This window comes from Loxodonta africana, chromosome 10 (assembly GCF_030014295.1).
Source record: "Loxodonta africana isolate mLoxAfr1 chromosome 10, mLoxAfr1.hap2, whole genome shotgun sequence".
NCBI classification, from domain to species: Eukaryota; Metazoa; Chordata; class Mammalia; order Proboscidea; family Elephantidae; genus Loxodonta; species Loxodonta africana.
In genome coordinates, this window is record NC_087351.1 from 15,413,514 (window position 1) to 15,435,056 (window position 21,543).

At 40.3% G+C, this 21,543-nt stretch overlaps 1 protein-coding gene across 3 annotated transcripts in view; it reads right to left on the minus strand.

Annotated features, from left to right (window-relative positions):
• The window catches only part of BUB1B (BUB1 mitotic checkpoint serine/threonine kinase B), a 50,370-nt gene that overhangs the window by 11,151 nt on the left and 17,676 nt on the right, over positions 1-21,543 (minus strand). For all 3 annotated transcript variants that reach the window (XM_010598334.3, XM_003418737.4, XM_023558647.2), the window contains 12 exons: positions 19,652-19,821; positions 18,160-18,374; positions 17,906-17,997; positions 15,170-15,399; positions 9,417-9,529; positions 8,624-8,739; positions 8,019-8,068; positions 6,634-6,694; positions 6,403-6,508; positions 4,595-4,869; positions 3,029-3,165; positions 2,178-2,318 (listed from right to left, as the gene is read on the minus strand). In XM_010598334.3, coding sequence (XP_010596636.1) covers positions 2,178-2,318; positions 3,029-3,165; positions 4,595-4,869; positions 6,403-6,508; positions 6,634-6,694; positions 8,019-8,068; positions 8,624-8,739; positions 9,417-9,529; positions 15,170-15,399; positions 17,906-17,997; positions 18,160-18,374; positions 19,652-19,821 — 1,706 coding nt within the window. The remainder of the gene's footprint in view (positions 1-2,177; positions 2,319-3,028; positions 3,166-4,594; positions 4,870-6,402; positions 6,509-6,633; positions 6,695-8,018; positions 8,069-8,623; positions 8,740-9,416; positions 9,530-15,169; positions 15,400-17,905; positions 17,998-18,159; positions 18,375-19,651; positions 19,822-21,543) is intronic.

Below are 21,543 nucleotides of genomic sequence, written 5' to 3' on the forward strand. Positions count from 1 at the left end.
AAAACCAAAAGGGGAGAACATACTTGGCATTTCACAAGCTGAAAGAACTGAAGAAAACTTCAAGCTTCGAGTTGCAATATTGAAGGATTCTTTGGGCAAAAAATCGAAGGATGCAGGAAGCATCAAAAGAAGATGGAAGGAATATACAGACTCACTGTACAAAAAAGAACTGGTCGATGTTCAACCACGTCAGGAGGTAGCATATGATCAAGAACTGATGGTACTGAAGGCATTGGTTAAAAATAAGGCTCCAGGAATCGACAAAATAGAAATTGAGATGTTTCAACAAACGGATGCAGTGCTGAAAGCACTCACTCATCTAAGCCAAGAAATTTGGAAGACAGCTACCTAGCCAACCGACTCAAAGAGATCTATGTACGTGCCTATTCCAAAGAAAGGCGATGCAAAAGAATGTAGAAATTATCGAACAATATCATATGCAAGTAAAATGATGCTAAAGATAATTCAAAAGTGATTATAGCGGTATATTGACAGGCAGCTGTCAGAAATTAAAGCTGGGTTCAGAAGAGGATGTGGAACGAGGAATATCATTGCTGATGCCAGACTGATCTTGGCTGAAAGTAGAGAACACCATACCAGAAAGACGTTTACCTGTATTTTATTTACTATGCAAAGGCATTTGACTGTGTGGATCATAATAAATTATGGATAACATTGCAAAGGATGGGAATTCCAGAATACTTAATTGTGCTCATGTGTAACCTGTATATAGACCAAGAGGCAGTCGTTTGAACAGAACAAGGGGATATTATGTGGTTTAAAATCAGGAAAGGTGTGCATCAGGGTTGGATCCTTTCACCATACTTATTCAATCTGTATGCAGATAATATAATCTGAGAAGATGGACTATGAAAAAAGAACATGGTTATCAGGATTGAAGGAAGACTCATTAACGACTTTTGATATGCAGATGACACGACAATAGCTTGCTGGAAAAGAAGAGGACTTGGTGCACTTACTGATGAAGATCAAAGACTACAGCCTTCAGTATGGATTACACCTCAACATAACCAAAAAACCAAACCTGTTGCCATCGAGTAGATTCCAACTCATAGCGACCCTATAGGACAGGGTGGAACTGCCCCACAGCGTTCCCAAGAAGTGGCTGTTGAATTCAAACTGCCGACCTTTTGGTTAGCAGCCCTGCACTTAACCACTGCGCCATCAGAACTCAACATAAAGAAAACAAACATCCTCACAATCAGACTAACAGGCAACATCATGATAAACAGAGAAAAGACTGAAGTGGTCGAGGATTTCATTTTACTTGGATCCACAAGCAATGCCCGTGGAAGCAGCAGTCAAGAAATCAAAAGACTCATTGCATTGGGCAAATCTGCTGCAAAAGATCTCTTTAAAATGTAACTTTAAAGATGTAACTTTGAGGACTAAGGTGCGCTTGACTCAAGCCATGGTATTTTCGATTGTCTCATACACATGTGAAAGCTGGACAATGAATAAGGAAGACTGAAGAAGAATTGAGGGGTCTGAATTACAGTGTTGGTGAAAAATATTGAATACACCACAGACTGCCAAAAGAACAAACAAATCTGTCTTGGAAGAAATACAACCAGAATGTTCCTTAGAAGCAAGGATGGCGAGACTTCATCTCACATACTGTGGATACGTTATCAGAAGGGACCAGTCCCTGGAGAAGGACATCACAGTTGGTAAAGTAGAGGGTCAGTGAAAAAGAGGAAGAACCTCAACAAAATGGACTGACACAGTGGCTACAACAATGGGCTGAAACATAACAATGATCATGAGGGTGGTGCAGGGCTAGGCAGTGTTTCGTTCTGTTGTACATAGAGTTGCTATGTGTCAGAACCCATTGGGCAGCACCTAACAACAGCAACGTATTAAAATATATCTGTAAGTTTATATGTAATGTATCCAACCCCCAAAGACAAATAAAGATCAGATTTATAGATACAGGTAATATAAGGCAATAATAATGAAAGCTAAAAAAAAAAAGAGGTATTCAACTTACATCAGGACTGTCTTTAGGAAGGAGGTGTCAGAACAGAATCCTATTCTAAGTCGGGGGCCACCTGTAATGCTGTTTATGACCTAGGAATATTGATAGTGCTCGAAGCATCTAATCACTTATTCGTATACTGTCATATACCAAAGCATGTACATTCAGGGATGCTCACCTAATTCTATTTCCCTCTCTACTTCCAGCGTAGGCATTGGTCTGTCTTCTACAAAAAGCTCTGCAGAAGCACTTAACTCTGGCAGGGATTTCAGTAGTTGTTTGCGATGCTGTGAACACCAAGGTGACTGGGTAGGGTTTTCTGGAGGGAAAAAAAAAACATCACCCAAAAAACCTAATGCTTAAAATGGATATTATAATTGTTGGTGTTATCGTGGGCCGCCGAGCCAATTCCGACTCATAGCAGCCCTACAGAACAGAGCAGAATTGCCCCACAGCATTTCCTAGGCTGTAATCTTTACCAGAGCAGATTAGTTGCCAGGGTTTTTCTCCAGCCGAGCGGCTGGTGGGTTCAAACTGGCAACCTTTCAGTTAGCAGCCGAGTGCATAACCATTGTCTCACCAGGGCTCTAGATATTATAATTTAAAAACAAACAAAAAACTCATTGCCATCGAGTCAATTCTGACTCATAGAGAACCTCCACAGGACAGAGTAGAACTGTCCCACAGGGTTTCCAAGGCTGTAAATCTTTACAGAAGCAGGCTGTCACATCTTCCTCCCACAGAGGGGCTGGTGGGTTCGAGCCGCTGACCTTTCAGTTAGCAGCCAAGCACCTTAACCAATGCTCCACCAAGGCTCCTTGAATATTACATTAGAGGGGGGGAAAAACAACACTCATCTGCTGCAGGTCTTTATGACAGTACATTCAGTAGTACTAATTTATTCCAGAAATTTCACAGTTTATGGCAATGTCTATAGGGAAAAAAAAACATACAGCTCAGTTTGCTAAGATAGCGAGTGTCCACAGGCATGGGTGCACGTTTGCTCTCAAGTGGTACGTACTATCCTACCTGTGGTTTCATTAGTAAGCTCCAGCTTCTCAGGAATTTGAAGACTTTTGATGGAGGAGGAAGTGCTTGTAACTGAGGCAGAAGATCCAGAGAACCCAGAGGAGTGTGTGGCTTCGTGACTGTCTTCAATAATGGGGCTGAAAGAACCATAAATGAGTCCATCGTTGTAGCGATAATATAAACCCACTGCTACTGAGTCAATTCCGACTCAAAGCAACCCTGTAGGACACAGCAGAACTGCCCCACAAGGTTTCTAAGGCTGTAAATCTTTGCAGAGGTAGACTGCCACATCTTTCTCCTGCAAAGCCGCTGGTGGTCTCAAACCACTGACCTTCTGGTTAGTAGCTCAGAGCTTTAACCCCTGCACCACCAGGGCTCCTCAGGATAATATATACCAACTTATATTTGTGATAATTTTATTTGATAGCCAGTAGTCTCCCTTGTTATTGTTAGTTGCCGTTGATTTGATTCTGGCTCATGGTGACCCCATGTTTGTAGAGTAGAACTGCTTCATAGGGTTGTCAAGGCTGGCACCTTTCAGAAGGAGATCACCAGGCCTGTCTTTTGAGGCATCTCTGGGTGGGCTTGAACCACCAACCTTCTGACTAGTAATCGAACATTTAACTATTTGCACCACACAGGGACTCCCTAACAGTGTCATTAAAATCTATTACTTTCCCAAAACAGAAATAGGTTCATAATCAGAATCTAGGTAAATTCCCGTGTCTTGGTTGACAAGCAATGCCCAGGATTAAATTTCTGGATTTGTGCTTTAGTTACTGAATCTATAGTAAATGCCTATTCTACATCTATTCTTGATTATTAAGAAACATGGACTAAGATAGTAACTTTCCTCTTCTTCTCCCTTTTCTGGACTTTTTATTCTTTCATAGGGAGAGGTTGATAAAGGAAAAGAGAACACAACTCACTCAACATGAACACATGCTAACAAACATGATAGAAAGTTAGTTGGGGAAAAGTTTGGAAACGCAGTTTTAAAACCACAAATTGGCAAATTAAAGAATACTTCTAAAACTAGAATTAGTTAGTTTAAATTAGTTGACTTTTAAACATGGATAAACGACAAGGCTTGGTCCCAGGTTCTCTGTGCCATTCCCTCGTACCCATCCACTAATTCATCTTCACTTCTCATTTGTGCCTCTGTATCAAAAGGTACTTGTTTTGTTTATTATAGCTCTAGCTGCCTGTGTGAAATCACTATCAAGCTAGTCTACTATGATTTTAAATTCAATACTAAAGGAAAAATAAACGCACTCTCACTCCCCATCACACACACCATGTCGAGTTTCCTCAAAGATGCCATACTCCCCCAGAACCTCTTATTCTCATAACCACCAAAATTTACTTCTTCTAACTTTCATATCCAAATCAGTCACTAAATCCCACTGACAGTTTATCTGGGGCAGCCCTACTGTCATGCAGGCACTTAACGCAGTGCCTGGCAGACGTCAGAGCTTGGTAGCTGGTTGCTCTAACTGGCAAACACACACCGGATAAGGGAATGCTCAAACGATCTGGTCTATGCATCCTGTAATCCCCAGTCACCTCAGCTTCTTGATGCTGAGCGTTTGATTGTAGACAGCACCACAAATAGTCTGCTGGTCCTCAGAGGTTTTTACATCTAGGTCCTCTTCCTGCAAGAGTCTCTCAGGACCAGAAGGGAGATTCTTCAAGGATATTATCTCATGAAAAGGAGTAGATACAAAACGAGCTGCTCTAGCAAAGTCACAAGTGTCTTCTGGGTTGGGACAAATAGTTACATTCCTGAAACCAGTGATAATGGCATCCTCGCTCAAGGGCTCAATTCCTGTAAATTCATCCTGAATTAAAGAAGATGGAAAGTTTAGCTGGAATACCGCAAGGAGCACAGACTAGCCAATCGTCTTTACTTAGGGAGACACACCTTACATCAGATTTTCAACCCAGGGCACAGGAATAGCAAATTGGAATCTCTAGGGAAGACAGCCTCCAAAAGCACATTTTAACATTTGAGGGAAAAGGTTATTTCATGAAAACAGCAAACTACATTTTATTAAAAAATATACTGTGAGGATTTGCCACACAAGTGAAAAGTACTGGACAATGGTTTATCGGTTTTTCCTCTGGCTTTGGCCCAGAACGCATTCTGAGAATCTGCTGTCCTTCCAGATTTAAAGTCTTCCTCCTCTATGCTGTATACTTGATTTTAATTCTCAAAGGTTAATTCATGGTCACAGGAGAAGATACATTATCATGTCACTAGTCCACAGTGGTTAAAATAAAATCTTGCTAAAGAAAAATAGTTGACTCACATAACTTTTCCATCACCGCAAAGGTGTTTTATATGGAAAAGAAAAAAAGACCCTTTGCTATGTTGGTTAAAAAAAAAAAAAAGTGCTAAAGGCTTTTAAGTCAGTGATTTTCCTTCCACTTTAAAAAAAATTGAGATATAAATCACATACCATAAAATTCATCCTTTAAAAACGTACATTTTAGTGGCTTTTAGTATATTTATAAGGTTGTGCAACCATCAAAAAAAAAAAAAAAAAAAGAAACCAAAACCAAACTCTTCGCGGTAGAGTTGATTCCAACCCTGTGGGTCAGAGTAGAACTGCCCCATAGGGTTTCCAAGGAGTGGCTGGTGGATTTGAACTGCTCAACTTTTGGTTAACAGAATATTTCCATCAACCCAAGAAACTCCATATCCGTTAGCAGTCACTCCCTGCCCGCCACCCCACCCCCTGGCAATCTACTTTCTGTCTCTGTAGACTTGTTTATCCTGGATGTTTTATGTAAATGGAATCATACAACATGCGGCCTTTTGTGTCTGCTTTACTTCACGTAGCATGTTTTCAAGGTTCATCCATTTTGTAGCAGGTATCAGTACTTTACTCTTTTTATGGCAGAATAATATTCCACTGGGTGGATATACTAATTTTGTACATCCATTCATCAGCTGATGGACATTTGGGCTGTCATCACCTTTTGGCTATTATGAACACTGCTGCTATGAACATTCATGTATGTTTTTGTGTGAACATGTTTTCATTTTTCTTGGGTATACGCCTAGAAAGAGAACTGCTGCGTCATACGGTAGCTCCATGTTTAACTTTTTGAGGAACTGCCGAACTGTTTTCCAAAGCAGCTCTGCCATTTTATATTCCCACTGGCAGTGTAAGAGGGTTTCAATTTCTCCACATCCTTGCCAACACTTGTTATTGTCCATATTTTTAATTATAGCCATCCTAGTGAGTTTGAAGTAGTATGTCACTGTAGTTCTGATTTGCACGTCAAGCCAGTGATTTAAAGTCTAACCCTGAGCTTTCGTGAGAATTTAATGACATTTACACTAACTGAGGGATAAGTGCGCTTACACAAACATCTGGAGACACATCCTCATTTGAGGTGATGCTTTCTGAAGTTTTGAGAATTGTAAGGGGTCTTCGCTGGGCTAAAGCCCCAAGTGGATCTGCAGGAGGACTGGAAAAAGACATGGTCTGTTTAGTACCTCTTCTCTGTTGACAGACGTCACAATAACCCCCTTATTCATCCTCATTCATAATAACAGAAAACCTCTTAGGTTTAAAAAAAAAAACAAACCAAACCTGATATTCTTTTTTTCTGAAGGAAGACACTCGTCAAATATGGAGAACGGTAGACTGGGCCCTGCAGAAGAAGATACTAGATTCATACTTTTAAGAGTAAATGCTCTACTCTTCCAGACAACAAGATAAATTAGTTAACTATTTTGTGTTGTAGGCTTTTCTGTTGCAAAGCAGAAAGGCGATTTGTTTTTTTAATGATGACCAATTTCACACATACGACGGCAGAGGGCATTGAATAATCTCACAGTCATCTGCACAGAGATCCTGTTTCATCTGTACCCCTCCCCTCCACCCCTGCCACTACCCCCCAAACCCAGCCTGGGTTATTCTGAATCAAACCCAAGATATCAGACCGTTTTATCGGTCAATATTTCAGTACATATTTCTAAAAGAGAGGCTTATTTTAAAAAAGCATGATTTCATAATATGATCATAGTTATAAAATGAACAATTTCTTATATCAAATATCTAGTTAGAAGTCTGACATTTTACCAATTCTTATAAAAAATATTTTTTTAAGTTTGTTTGAATTAGGGATACAGAGCAAGACACATATACTGTGACTGGAAGAAATGTTTCTTAAAGCTCTTTTTATTTCTATAGGGTTCTTTTCCATCTTTTTTGTAATGTTTTTTGAAGAAACTGGGTTGTTTGCTCCATAATGCTGGATTTTGCCAGCTATATCTTGTTGTTTAACATGTCCCTCCATGCTTTGTGGTTCCTATAAATTGATTCGAAGCTTATCAGCACGACACCCCAAACTACTTTTATAGGCGGATACCAAAAAACAAAACCAAACCCAGTGCCATCGAGTCGATTCCGACTCATAGGGACCCTACAGGACAGAGTAGAACTGCCCCATAGAGTTTCCAAGGAGTGCGTGGTGGATTCGAACTGCCAACCCTTTGGTTAGCAGCTGTAGGATTTAACCACTACACGACCAGGGTTTCCTATAGGCAGATATTCATGTTTTTATTACTTTTAACATGTTTCTTTCTAATTGGAAAAGAGATCCAACTAGAATATAAAATAGCTTTAGTTTTAAACTTAAAAAACAAACCAATAAAAAATGCATTCCTCACAGTCTCAGCTGCTAGATACTACTATATGCTCAGCTCAGTGTACAGTAGCTGAAGCAGAAGATTATTTGGTAGTTAAACTGAATATTTCAAAGCACTGAGAAATCTTATAGAAATACTTTTGCAAATATGTTTGACCTATCTCAGATTATATGATTCCATGATTCAAAGATACAATACCTTAGTCTCTCTGTCTTCTTTTAACTCCCTTTACCATAATTTTTAAAAGTATTTATCATTTGTTACACAGCACGCATTTCACACTTTATCGGCAACTTCTTCACAAAACTGCCAAATATAACTCACCTTTAGAGTGTGGCTGTTCCTGACAAACGTTTTCTGCAAGTGAAGTTTCCCTGTGAAGAAACTTGTTTTAAAATATGTGCTCAGTACCCACACAAAGAACCGTTTAATTCTTAAAAGTCCAAGAGCCTTTTTCATTAAATATAATCTCCCTCACTCTAGGTTAAAGAAGTTATTCTAGTTTCTTTAAGATGGAGCCTTTAGTCATTACAAATACTGTAGAAGTAGATCTGATAATAGACGTTAAGTTACATTAACAGTATAAGTAGTTTACAAAATGGTAAGCTGCCATTTTTGTAAAAATTAAACAAAAACAAAACAAAAGGAGAGATACACAAATGTTAATGGTAGTCATCTCTTGGCAAAAGAAATGAGTGATTTTATTTTTTTTAATTATTTATATTTGATTGTTTCTATAAAAAACATGTATTGACTTTCCAGTACCCTGTCCTCCCTCATCAGCAAAGCTTACATTGTGACAGAGGCTTATAAAAAAACATGTCTCAATATTTTATAAAAGTCATGGAGACTTCAAGTCACTTGAAAGTCAAAGGTTGGTTCAAAATGCCCTTCTGTAATCACCGGCCCTTCAACTGATGTGTTCCTACCTGGCACAAGAGTTCACTGGACAAAGAGAACTGGATAGAACCATGCCTGGTACTTCCTGAGACTCAGAAGCAATTCCAAGTTCAGCGGTCTCCTTTGCAGGCCAACTCTCTTCTTGCTGTTTGCATTAAATAAACAAAATCAGTGCATCTGTCCCATCCACCAAATGTTACCTCCTTTCAAACTCTAGCTCCAGCATTAGCTTTACCATAGTCTTCCCCTAATTACCCACTAACCATATAAAATGTTTATCACAAAAGTTCTTTCCAATAATTTGTTTCTAGTGGAAATTGGTAACGTTGTACTCAACTAAGCAGTGCCAAAGATACACAGAATTTCTTTAATTAACACCATTTTAGTGGAAATTATAATAAAAAGCTAAAATCATAAGTAACAAAATAATGATTTTGAGTATAACTAAGAAGTCAATAAATTACATCGCTTATGACACATGCCATAAATTCCATCCCAGTTAAATTACTTTCCCACTCAACTTTGTTGCTATTAGCAGCTAAGAAGGAGCCCTTGCGGTGCACTGGTTAAGAGCTTGGGCTGGTAACCAAAAGGTCGGCAGTTCGAATCCACCAGTCACTCCTTGGAAACCCTATGGGGCAGTTCTACTGTGCCCTACAGGGTGGTTATGAGTGAGAATTGACTCGACAGTAACAGGTTAACAGCCAAGAAACTACCAGAAACTCTAGACGTGATTTGGAGGACTAACACCTTTATACTTTCACAGTGTTCGAATTTGTTTCAACAAGCATTAGTTTTGTGGATTAAAAACATAAAAATTACCTGATCGCTCACTCTTTCTTGTTGAGTAGTTTGGATTTCTTTTAGCTTTTTCTCCATCTCTTCAATCTGTTTCTGCATTTCTGCTCTCTTCTTTGCATTGGTCAGTAGCTCCGCTAGAAATAGTCAAGTTGGCTGAGCCAGGACTCCTCACAGAAATTTATTCTGTCAAAAACTGTCTTTGGGGCTCATGTTTTCAACATACATATGGATATCATAGACAACAATTATGTAAGTGGAGCAAAGACCTCAACTTGAAAGTTTAGGCCTCTGTTCTTTTATGTATTCAGTCAATAAAAAAATAGAATACCTACTAAATACCAGGCACAACTGTGAATACTTAGGTTTCAGTAGTGAATAATACAAGTCTTTGGTCTTGTGACGCTAGCGTTCTATTTGGGGGAGACGCACACACACAGACACAACTCAGTAAGAAAATCAGTGTTAAGAATAGAGGATATAAAACAGAACGTGTGAGTGGGTAGAGGGATGGAAGCCAGGAGCTGCTCAAGATCTGGAAATCTGGGAAGATCACTCTGATGGCATGATGCTCAATCTGTAATCTGAATGACAAAGGACCAGTCATATGAAGCTCTGGGGAAGGCATCTAAGCCCAGGGAACTAACTGACACAAAGCCCTAATGCAGGAGCAAGATTGCTGTGTTTAAGGATTCAAAAGCCAGCCAGTACTGGACCAAAAGCAAAGAAGTTTCCGGGATAAACTGAATACTTCAAAGGTCAGCGGAGCAAGGGCGGGGGTTTGGGGACCATGGTTTAAGGGGACTTCTAAGTCAATTGGCAAAATAATTCTATTTTGAAAACATTCTGCATCCCACTTTGAAATGTGGCTCCTGGGGTCTTAAATGCTAACAAGCGGCCATCTAAGATGCATCAATTGGTGTCAACCCACCTGGATCAAAGGAGAATGAAGAACACCAAGGTCACACGATAACTATGAGCCCAAGAGACAGAAAGGGCCACATGAACCAGAGACTTACATCATCCTGAGACCAGAAGAACTAGTTGGTGCCCGGCCACAACCAATGACTGCCCTAACAGGGAGCACAACAGAGAACCCCTGAAGGAGCAGGAGATCAGTGGGATGCAGACCCCAAATTCTCACAAAAAGACCATACTTAATGGTCTGACTGAGACTAGAGGAATCCTGGCGGTCATGGTCCCCAAACCTTCTGTTGGCCCAGGACAGGAAACATTCCCAAAGACAACTCATCAGACATGGAAGGGACTGGACAGTGGGTAGGAGAGAGATGCTGATGAAGAGTGAGCTATTTGTATCAGGTGGACACTTGAGACTGTGTTGGCATGTCCTGTCTGGAGGGGGGATGGGAGGGTAGAGAGGGTTGGAAGCTGGCAAAATTGTCACGAAAGGCAAGACTGGAAGCGCTGACTCATTAGGGGGAGAGCAGGTGGGAGTACGGAGTAAGATGTATATAAACTTATGTGTGACAGACTGACTTGATTTGTAAACGTTCACTTGAAGCTCAATAAAAAAAAAAAAAAAAGGCAGCCAGTGTTGTTCTTGCTGTTGTCAGGTGCCGTCAAGTTGATTCCTACTCATAGCCACCCCATAGGACAGAGTAGAGCTGGCCCGTGGGGTTTCCAAGGAGCGCCTGGTGGATTTGAACTGCCAGTCTTTTGGTTAGCAGCCGAGCTCTTAACCATTGCGCTACCAGGGATCCTTGCAGCACAGTAAAAGATGAGGTTGGAGAAGCAGGCAGGGGCCAAATCATGTGAGGCTTTGAAATTTACAGTGAAGAGTTTGTATTGAATCCTAAGATACTGAAAAATTTTAAGTAAAGGAGTGACATGATGTGATTTACTTTTTCAAAAGGTCATTTGGTTGTTGTGGGGAAAACGGATTGTGGTGGGACCAGCATGAGGGCAGAAAGTCTTGGTGCAGTCACACACGTACCGGTTGCCGTTGAGTCAGTTCCGACTTACAGCGACCCTACAGGACAGGGTACAACTGTGCCATAGGGTTTCCAAGGAGTACCTGGTGAATTCCAACTGCCAACTTTTTGGTTAGCAGCCGAGCTCTTAACCACTGTGCCAGCTAAAAGATTGTGGCTTGGATTAAGGTAATACTGCAAATGGTAATAGCGAAAGATTCGGGATACATTTTAGTGGTGGAGTTGATAGTCTAATTCTCTAGATGTTGGGGAGTGATAAGGAAAGAGGGACCAAAAAGGACTTCAGGATTTCCTGGCTTGAACAACTAGGAGCATGGTGATGCTTTTCATTGAAATGGGGAAACCTGGGGGGAAAAGTTCGTGTGTGTGTGTTGGGGTGTGGTGAGTGGCAGAAATCAATAATTCTGTTTTGGCCATGTTGAATTTGAAATGTCTTTTAGGACAACCAAATGCAGGCAACTAAATATGAGGCCGGAGCTCAGGTGAAATGTCAGGGATGGGGGTATAAATCTGAGAGTCCGTGGCTTATAAACTGTCTTAATCCAATAGGATAAGATTATCTAGAGATAGTTATAAAAAGAGAAGATAACTGAACTTCAGTTGAAGTCGTGGACTCTAGGAAGAGGTCCTGGATGAGATGAAAAGCAGTAAATAAAACTGAGAGGAAATTCACATCAAGGGAACCGTTTCATAAACAGACATGAACTGTGTAAAATGTTGCAGAGAGGTCAAGATCAAGACTGAGAAATGGCCACTGGATTTGGCAAAACGGAAATTTCTGGCGACCACAACAAGAGCTGTTTCACTGGGTGGAAGGGATGCTGGAGGAAATAATGAACAGTGAAGAAGATAAAACTATTACAACTCTCAAGAAATTTTGCTGCGAAGGGAACAAGAGAAGTGGGATAATACCTGGAGAAGAATATGAGGATGATGGAAGTTTTTTTTTTTTTAAAGAATGGGCAACATTAGAGTATGCTCATATGATGATAAGAATGGTTTAGTAGAGAGGAAAAAATGCTGGAGGGGGAAGAAAGCTCTAAGAATCAAACGCTGAGAAGGTGAGAGGGGACGGGCACTAAAACCCAAATGGACAGCTGCCTTTGATATGAACAGAGAAATCTAAAAATTGTAACAGAAAGTCAGAGTGTGGGGTGCAGGTGCAGATGAAAGAGTTGGTGGTGATAAGAAAACAGTTACCATTAGACTGCTTCTGTTTTCTCAATGAAATATGAAGCAAGGTCATCAGCTGAGGTAGGAAGGTCTAGAAGATTTGAAAAGATGAGAGAAAAGTAAATTAGCTGATAAGAAGAAATTAACCTACTGGGGAACTCTAGTTAGACTGCAAAAAAAAAAAATAGGCACCATAAATGCCTATTTGAGATTTGTGGTCATGAAATTAAAGTGAGACCAGTCCACATAGCTATATTTTTCTCTGGCCATATTACACTGTTTGGATGCAGGAACAGAGTAAGCTGATAGTTGGATTTAACTAGGGTTGAGGTTTTGTCAGGTGAATACAATACAGAGACAAAGGGATTAAGGGTACTTACAGGGGAATGATTATGACAATCACAGACTCTAAGCTGGGAAGGAAGGAAGTTATGACATAAGGATAGTAGTGACCAGTAAAAAAAGAAGTGGTAGGGATGGATTAGGGATCTCAACAAGGTTAAAGAACTCCAGGAGTGGAGTCCTAACATATGTGAGCTAGAAGGGAAGATGGTGATCAAAGAATACCCATTGCCGTCGAGTTGAATCCGACTCACAGCGACACTATAAGACAGAGTAGAACTGCCCCAGAGTTTCCAGCGATCGCCTGGTAGATCTGAACTGCTGACCTTTTGGTTGGCAGCTGTAGCACTTAACCACTACAGCACCAGGGTTTCCAGTCAAAGACCAGGACCTTTGAAATTGAGATTTCTGCAGTGGTACAGGTCTTGGGTGATAAGGTCAACAGTAAGACCATGGAAAGGGGTGACGGACAGGGTTGAGGAAGAGATCACTAGCGGTGTGGTGGTCAAGGAATTGAGAAGTCACGCACTGGATGGACTAGGGGTGGAAAGGAAGACACTGAGCCAGGTGCTTAGTCAATTAGTGAATGAAGCGGGGTGCCTGTAAAGTCTGAGGTGAGCACACTAAAGAGGTTCAGGATACAGAAAAAAACTGGAGGATGAATCTGAAAGAAGTTTTTAAAGGGGAAGGGAATGGTTTGGAAGTAGCAAAATACTTCAAAGACAATCTGCTTTATAGAAGTTTGCTTCTAACCTGTCACCTGGAGCTCAGAAATAAATTGTAAGTAATGATTAAGTTTTCCTGCTAGCTCCACAGATGCCTCATTCTGTTAAGATTGCTGAGCTACAATAGTAAGGTAGGAAAAGGAAGAAAGAACAACAAACTTGTCTCCAAGCCCTGACTGTGATTTCCTTTTCCTTGCATTCCTCCCTAAGGATAAGTAGTTAACAACAGTCTTTGAAACCAGTTTTCAAGAGCAACAAGAAGCCACTTTATTACAGGCATGAGGATTTAGAAAGGTACAAAATATGTAGAGTGGGAAATGACAGGTTCATGAACTAGATTCAGAGACCAGATTAGGATGTGACCATTAAACAATCCTCAGAAGTCAACATATTTCTTTTTACCTACTCATATCCAGCCTAACCCCCAAATAGGTCCTTCTTTGGTTGGGAATAAAATATACTTTTATGTTACTTCTGTATACCTGGTGTAGGCTAGGTTTTTCCCTCAAGGTAATAGTAGTTTTTATCTAGGCATCTAGTTATTTTTTCAGCTCTTACTTGGCTACATTCTTAGCCTACTTCTTGTTGGGGTGTTTCCCAGTTTTTAAAAGCCTTAATCAACTAGCTTCTTCCTTAACCACCCCCTCTCTCCTACCTAGACACATAGGGTTCGCTTTTCAATGTATTATTTAAGCCCAGAGCAATTTCATCAATCTTGGAAGGTACTTGCTTACCATTATAGTTGACGTAATAGATAAAGGCAATTCTAAACTTACTGACAACCTGCTTTACGGAAGTTTGCTTCTAACCTATTACCTGGAGCACAAAAATGACTTTTCCTCAGAAATAAATTGTAAGTCATGATTAAATTTTCTAGCTAGGCCCACAAATGCTTCATTCTGTTAAAAGAGAGTTGAGCTACAGCAGTAAGTTATTCTGTATATTCGTGTAAAAAGAAATACTTTTTTTTTCCCCTAGGTATAAAAAAAAAAAAAAAAAAGGTATAGATTCTACTTAAAATGCCTAAAAGGATGAAATCTGTTTCTGGACTCCCCCTATCCCATCTTCCATGTTCTCTTTACTCTCCCACACCTTCTAATGCCTTATGCCCCCAAATGCCACACCTCCCCACCTTCCGACCCACTCGTTCTACCTCTTACCCCCAAGTATTCCAGGCTCCGGAATCCGAACTGCTTACTATTTATTTGTTTAGTAGTTAATCTAAATAAGCGCTTGGAGAAAGTTCAGGCAGAGCACCAAAGGCAACCTCAGGGACGCACTTAGTGGGGAGGCATGGCACGCACACAGTGTCTGCCCGCTGCGCTGGAGAACACCGTTCCTACAGTTCACGGCTTCTCTTCCTCCTTTACTGCTGAACACAGACTCGGTTTTCCTCCCCAGGGGTTTTGTGGAAAGCAGCAATGGGAGTTCAGCTTAAGTACAGAGAGAAACAGTACGGCCATAGAAACATTACATAAAGGTACAAACAATAGGGCAATTTTCTTCAGACTTAATGTATCAGTTCAACCTTCCTATAACTTAGTTAACGTATTTTCACAAACTTGAAATAGATCAGTACACACACCTTCCCTTCGCTCTTTTAATTTCTTCCGGAAAACCTCAGCCCGGATTTCTTCAAAAGAGAACTCTCCCACTCCTGCATAAATCTTCTCTTTACAGTACATCATCTTCTCTCTCCTCTCCTCAGACTCTTGCTGATGGCTCTGAACCCTACGTAAGGGGTCCTCTTCTTCCTTTCTAGGCTTTCTGGTGCTTAGAATGTGGTTTATACTAGGTTCAATTTTACATGGTGTCCTAAAAGAAGCAAAATAATTACTGTTCACCAAACAGGCCAAAATGAGTTGTTTCCTTACATGTTTTGACAAAACACAGGGACCATGTCAATAGCAGAACTATAATCTGATCCATTTCAAAAACAAACAGGATTTGGAAAAGAGGTTAAAAATAACTTACAAGGGTCACCAACAATTATGTTCTGAGGGTCACTCTGGTATGATGAGAAGGAAATTAGTCACAGAAATTAGAGTCCTTAAGTGGCTTATATTCCTTTTGGTTGAAAATAAATTTTAACACCATATCTTAATTAAACCCATATCTGAAAGGAAGTTAACCTTCTCAGTACAGCCTGTTTTCCACCGTTTAGCACCCAACAATTAGAGTTAGAAATGTAGCACTAAGGAACTAAAGATGTGAAGCTCCAGGCTCTCAGCAGAGGGAAGAATGAGCGTGGTAGGTTAGGCCTGGAAGGAACGAAGCATCAAGTACCTCAAACAGGATAGGGCAGAGGTTCTCAACTTTGGAACTCCGATTATAAAATAGGCAAAAGGTCAGACTAGATAGACATTTCTCTAAAGAAGATACACAAATGGCCAATAAGTACATGAAAAGACGTTCAACTTCATGAAGTCATTAAAAACCAAAAAACCCGTTGCTGTCGAGTCAATTCTGACTCAGAGTGACCCTATTCGACAGAGTACAAATTGCTCCATAGGGTTTCCAAAGAGCGGCTGGTGGGTTTGAACTGCTGACCCTTTGGTTAACAGCTGAGCTCTTAACCACTGCATCACCAGGGGTCCTTCATTAGTCATTGACCCAAAAAACCCCAAACCCACTGCCGCCAAGTTGTTTCCGATTCATACTGACTCTATAGGGCAAAGTGGAACTGCCCCATAGTTTCCAAGGAGCGCCTGGTGGATTTTAACTGCCGACCTCTTGGTGAGCAGCCATAGCACTTAACCACTATGCCACCAGGGTTTCCCGTTAGTCATTAGGAAATATAAATAAAAACCAAAATCAGATACCACTTCACACCCACAAGGATGGCTAGTATCAAAAACATAAAACAAAAAGCCCAACAACAAGTAACAATGTGCAGAAATTGGAACCCTTGTCTGTTGCTGGTGGGTATGTAAAATGGTGTGACCATTGTGGAAAAGCTTGGCAGTTCCTCAAAAAGTTAAACAAAGAATATGACCCAGGAATTCCAGTCCTAGGTATATACCCAAGAGAGCTGAAAACAGGAGCTCAGATAACTTGTACACCAGTGTTCACCGCAGCCATTACTCACAATAGCCAAAAGGTAAAAACAACCCAAGTGTTCATTAACAGATAGATGAACGGACAAAATGTGCTATATCCATACAATGGAATACACTATTCAGCCATAAAGAGAAACGGAGTTCTGACATATGCTACGATATGTATAAACCTTGAAAACAATCTGCTAAGTGAAATAAATCAGACACAAAGGACCATGTATTGCAGGATTCCTTTTATGTGAAATGCTTGAAGAGGTAAATCTATAGATTAATGGTTGCCTAGGTTTTAGAGTGGTAGTGATGATCATGGTGAATGGCATGTGACTGCTAAATGGGTATGGGGCTCTTTTTGGGGGTGATGAAAATATTCTAAAATTTATTGTGGTGAGGGTTGCATGACTCTGTGAATATACTAAAACCATTGAGTCACACACTTCAATATAGGTGTCAAAGGAGTCCCTAGGTTGTGCAAACAGTTAACTGGGCTGCTAAGTGAAAGGCTGGAGTCCAACCAGAGGCACCTTGGAAGAAAGGCCTGGCAATCTACTTTCGAAAAATCAGCCACTGAAAACCCTACAGGGCACAGTTCTACTCTGACACACATGAAATCGCCATGAGTCAGAATCAATTTGACAGTCAACTGGTTTAAAGCTGTTTCAAAAAGGCTTAAAAAAATCTTCCAAAGTGATTCTAAATGCACAGCTACAGCTGCAAATCACAGGTAAAGGGGAGCAGGGGGGTAGGGGAAATGAGGAAGGAAAAAACGTGAGATGAAGTAATTAGACCTTCACAGGTATCCTAGTCATTATTTTGTAGTCATGCCTTGCAATTCTGGTTTTCAGTGTTTGTTACTTAAAATCACAAGATTAAAAGAAAATAAATTCAATAGTAAGTAATTAAAACAACTTAAAGTATACACTAGAAGGAAATGGGAATCAGACTAGCAGCTTTACGTATGAGAGACAGCATACGAAAGGATACATAGTTCAGAAGAACTGGCCGTCAGAAAACTTGGGCTCTAGACCTGGGTTTGCCACTAACTAGCTGGGACTGAGAAACCGATTATATGATCTTCTAATATGCAAATATTATCCAATGGTCTTTTAGCCCTGATATACTCAAAAGAATACAGACATACAGGAAACATAAAACTTTGGTTGCTTTCATCCCCATAAAAAAGAAAACACTTTTGGGAACTAGGGTAAGTGCTTCTGCTTACTCTCAATAATTTCCACTTCAAATTATTTGGAAATCAAACTCACATAACTGGCTGCTGTGCAGTCTCTTCCACATACGGCGTAAAACTGGGAAGCACAGAGGGTACCGCTGCCATAGAAGCTGTACTGCCATGAGGCTGTGACAAAAAAGAAGACGAAAATTACCAGTTTTACATTCTGCATATACAGACCATATCTAAATATTCAAGAGGAATTAGAAGAGATGCTAAAAATATTCCTCTGCTCTAAATCTGAAGTTTGAATATGCTGGCAAGCACACTGGATCTGAGATTCCTTACCCTGTATTCCAAGGGCCTGCCTGTGTTCCAGGGGCCTGCTTGCAGCTCATTCTCCTTGGCCCTGGGCACGGGGGGTGCTATCCATGGCTGGATCGCGGGCTTAGACAGCTCTGCTCTCGAGGCCGTATCAGCATTTTCATCAAAAACAGTAATTCTAGAATTACTTAGCATCTGTTGAGGAACTGGATTTTGGAGTCCTCTGTTCTGGTTTGAAGCTAGGAGAAAGATATTAAAACTTCATATAAAACCTTTAATTATCAACTTAGACACCAGATAAGTTATACCTATTGTTACCTGAATCAAGGCGACCACTTCTTACTACCATAGAATCAAAGAGAATTTAAAAAATAATAATTAGAAAAAAAGAAAAACAATAAAAAAACTCTTAGCAGGTCAATGAGCAAGGCTTTTAATATTATTACACTCTCTCACTGCCTTTCCTTTCCTGTCCCCCCGCCAATCTTTTATTCATAAATTTCCAAAAAAGAAATTCTACATCTTCCTTCAGTCATCGTTCTAACACTGCCAGTGTTAGCAGGAACTAACCTAATCTAAATCTGCAGTCTTGTAAATTTTCACTCAGTGGAGATAGAAGTCAGCTGAGACATCTGAATCTACAGAACACAAATCAGTCTGTTGACTAGAAGTGTTCTCTGTTAGGGGATGCTGCAACATAGTCTGGAGAAAATATCCTTTAGGACTACACATCCTCCACGCCCTAATTCTAGGATCTCCATGCAGCATTGTGCTTCATAAATTTAGTTCCTAGATAAATTGATACCAGAAAAGGGGTAGGAGACAAACAAACATGTCTAACTGCTACAAATTTAGTTAATAAACCTTACTGTTGATAGTCTTTGTGTGTACCAAGAGAGTTTAATTTTTGGCTCCCAAAAAGCTCAAGATGAGATTCTTAACCATGTTAATACCATTCTCAGAGGCTTCAGTGCATGTAAACCTTCCTCCAACAATACCTGCTATATTGCTGCATACCTTCTTTTAACTGACAACTCTTTAACTCAGAAAATCTTGATACTTCCTAAATATCAGGCTTTTTCTTAATTAAGACATAGCATTGCTGACACGTTTTGGTTTTATTGCACGCTCTCCTTTGTTTTGCTACCTAGTACTCAGAAAACTAGGACAGTGCCTACCCAGTGCCGTCGAGTGTCTGCATATGTATTTATGCATTATCTCCTTACCTAACTTGTCTACCATCTGAGACTAAGAATTTCCACACTGACATTTAACCAGGGCTTCCAACTGGTTCCTTCTGGTTCCAACCCCTGTGGTTCCTTCCAGTTCAAATCCCTGCCGATAATTTCCATTTCTAATAAGTTCTCAGGAACTTATACATAAGAATCATCTGGAAATCTTGTTAAAATGTAGATTCTGATTCAGTATATCTGTGGTGGATACTTGTTAGAAATGTAAATTCTCAGCAGGGACTGGAACTAGAACAGACTGCAAGCCCTACATTTAACAAACTTACCCCTGAGAGCACCTCCTACACGGCTGATGGGAGCTCTTGCTGTCTTTTTCCCTTTGCTTTTTAGATCAGCGAGTGTGCTTCGCTGTGGCACAGAAGAGCCAGAAGCTTCTTCCTCCTCATCTTTCTCAAGTGCCAACAGAGCTTGTCGAGATACTCGAGCTTGGAATTGTCTGAAGTAAGAGAATGGACAATTAACTGTCGGTGAAATGACTACTATTAGCGGGATTTTAAATTTCTAATTTGTTAAACAGAGAGATAAGGGACAAGAGTAGGACAGGTGAAGAAGTATAGAAATATTCCTGAAGAAAGTTTTTATTCTCTCAGGAATAAAGAAAGCCACCTTAAGATCAGAGAAGGTTCTGGCTAGAATGATTGAGCTCCCCTTTTAAATGTCCAAATTTGATTTAATAATTAATTAAAAATACTCTGGATATCACCATTAGGTTGATTTACGGATTACGGAATTTACTGAGATCAGAGTTTTTTCATCAACTTTTCAGTGTATAAGACTTTTTAAACTACAGAATGAAAATGGAACGGGCCCGCTACAACCTCTCTTCCCCTCACTATTTAGAATTGAAAACTCTAGACAAAATATCACAACCCAACGGAGGACTCTGAAAAGTAAACAAAAGCAGGTGGACTGTGGAGAGGAGTCAAAACTTAAAGAAGCAACCCACACAGGGCTGGGCTTCCTGTTTTTTTTTTCTCTCTTTTCTCTAGCGGTTTTGAACTGTTGCAATGGTGGCATGGGAAGCTACAACTCCTAGAGAAACCTTATTTTTCTGGCCAAAGGACTGGGAAAAGGGGACTCTGAGGGTCAAAGAGTGTGGGAGAGAAATGAGCTGAAGAAGGGGATCTCCTAATTCTAGGTATGAACTGGCACCAGTCCTGGGCTCACGCCTGAGCTATGCAAACACAGGGCAGACCCAAAGCAGCATAGAAAAGGTTTGAAAACTGAACTATGAGAAACCACTGCCCACGACCCAGACTAACCCCTGATTAGGACACATATGGGACAGACCCAAAGCAGCATAGTAAGTCTTGAAAACTGAACTGACATTAGAATCACCACCTACATAAGGTGAGAAAAAACTTGTGATATCTGGAGGTTGGCTGCCCACTGAGACAAAAACATCAACATTCTCCAGAGAATATCAATAGGACTCAAGAGTCTCATAATATTCAAAATGTCCAGGATACAATACGAAATTACTTGACACACAAAGAAACCAAGAAAATGTGACCAATTGGCAAAGAAAAAGACAATGTCAAGGTAATTCAGATGTTGACATTTTCACACTAGCCAGCCCAGTGCCGTTGAGTAGATTCCAACTCATAGTGACCCTATAGGGCAGAGTGGAACTGCCCCACAGAGTTTCTATTCTAAGGAGCACCTGGCGGATTTGAACTGCCGACCCTTTGGTTAGCAGCTGTAGAACTTAACCACTACGCCACCAGGGTTTCCACATTTTCACACAGAGATTTTAAAGCAGCTATTATAACTATGCTCCATAGGTAAAGGTAGACACTTGGAATGAATGGAAAGATAGATGTCCTCAGCAGAAAAACAAGAACTATAAAAAAGAATCAAATGAACGTTTTAGACCTGAAAAATACAATACCTGAAATTTAAAAAATTTACTGGATAGATTCAATATCAGAAAGGAGATGGCTGAGGAAAGAGTAAGTGAACTTGAAGACAGATCAATAAAAATTGGCCAGTCTAAAGAAGAAAAAAAAGATTTAAAATTTTTAAAAATTAACAGAGCTTCGGGGACTACAGAACAATATCAAAAGGCCTAATATTTGTGTCACTGGAGTACTAGAAGGAGATGAGATAGATGCAGAAAAATATTGAGAAAAACAACAGCTGAAAACTTTCCAAATTA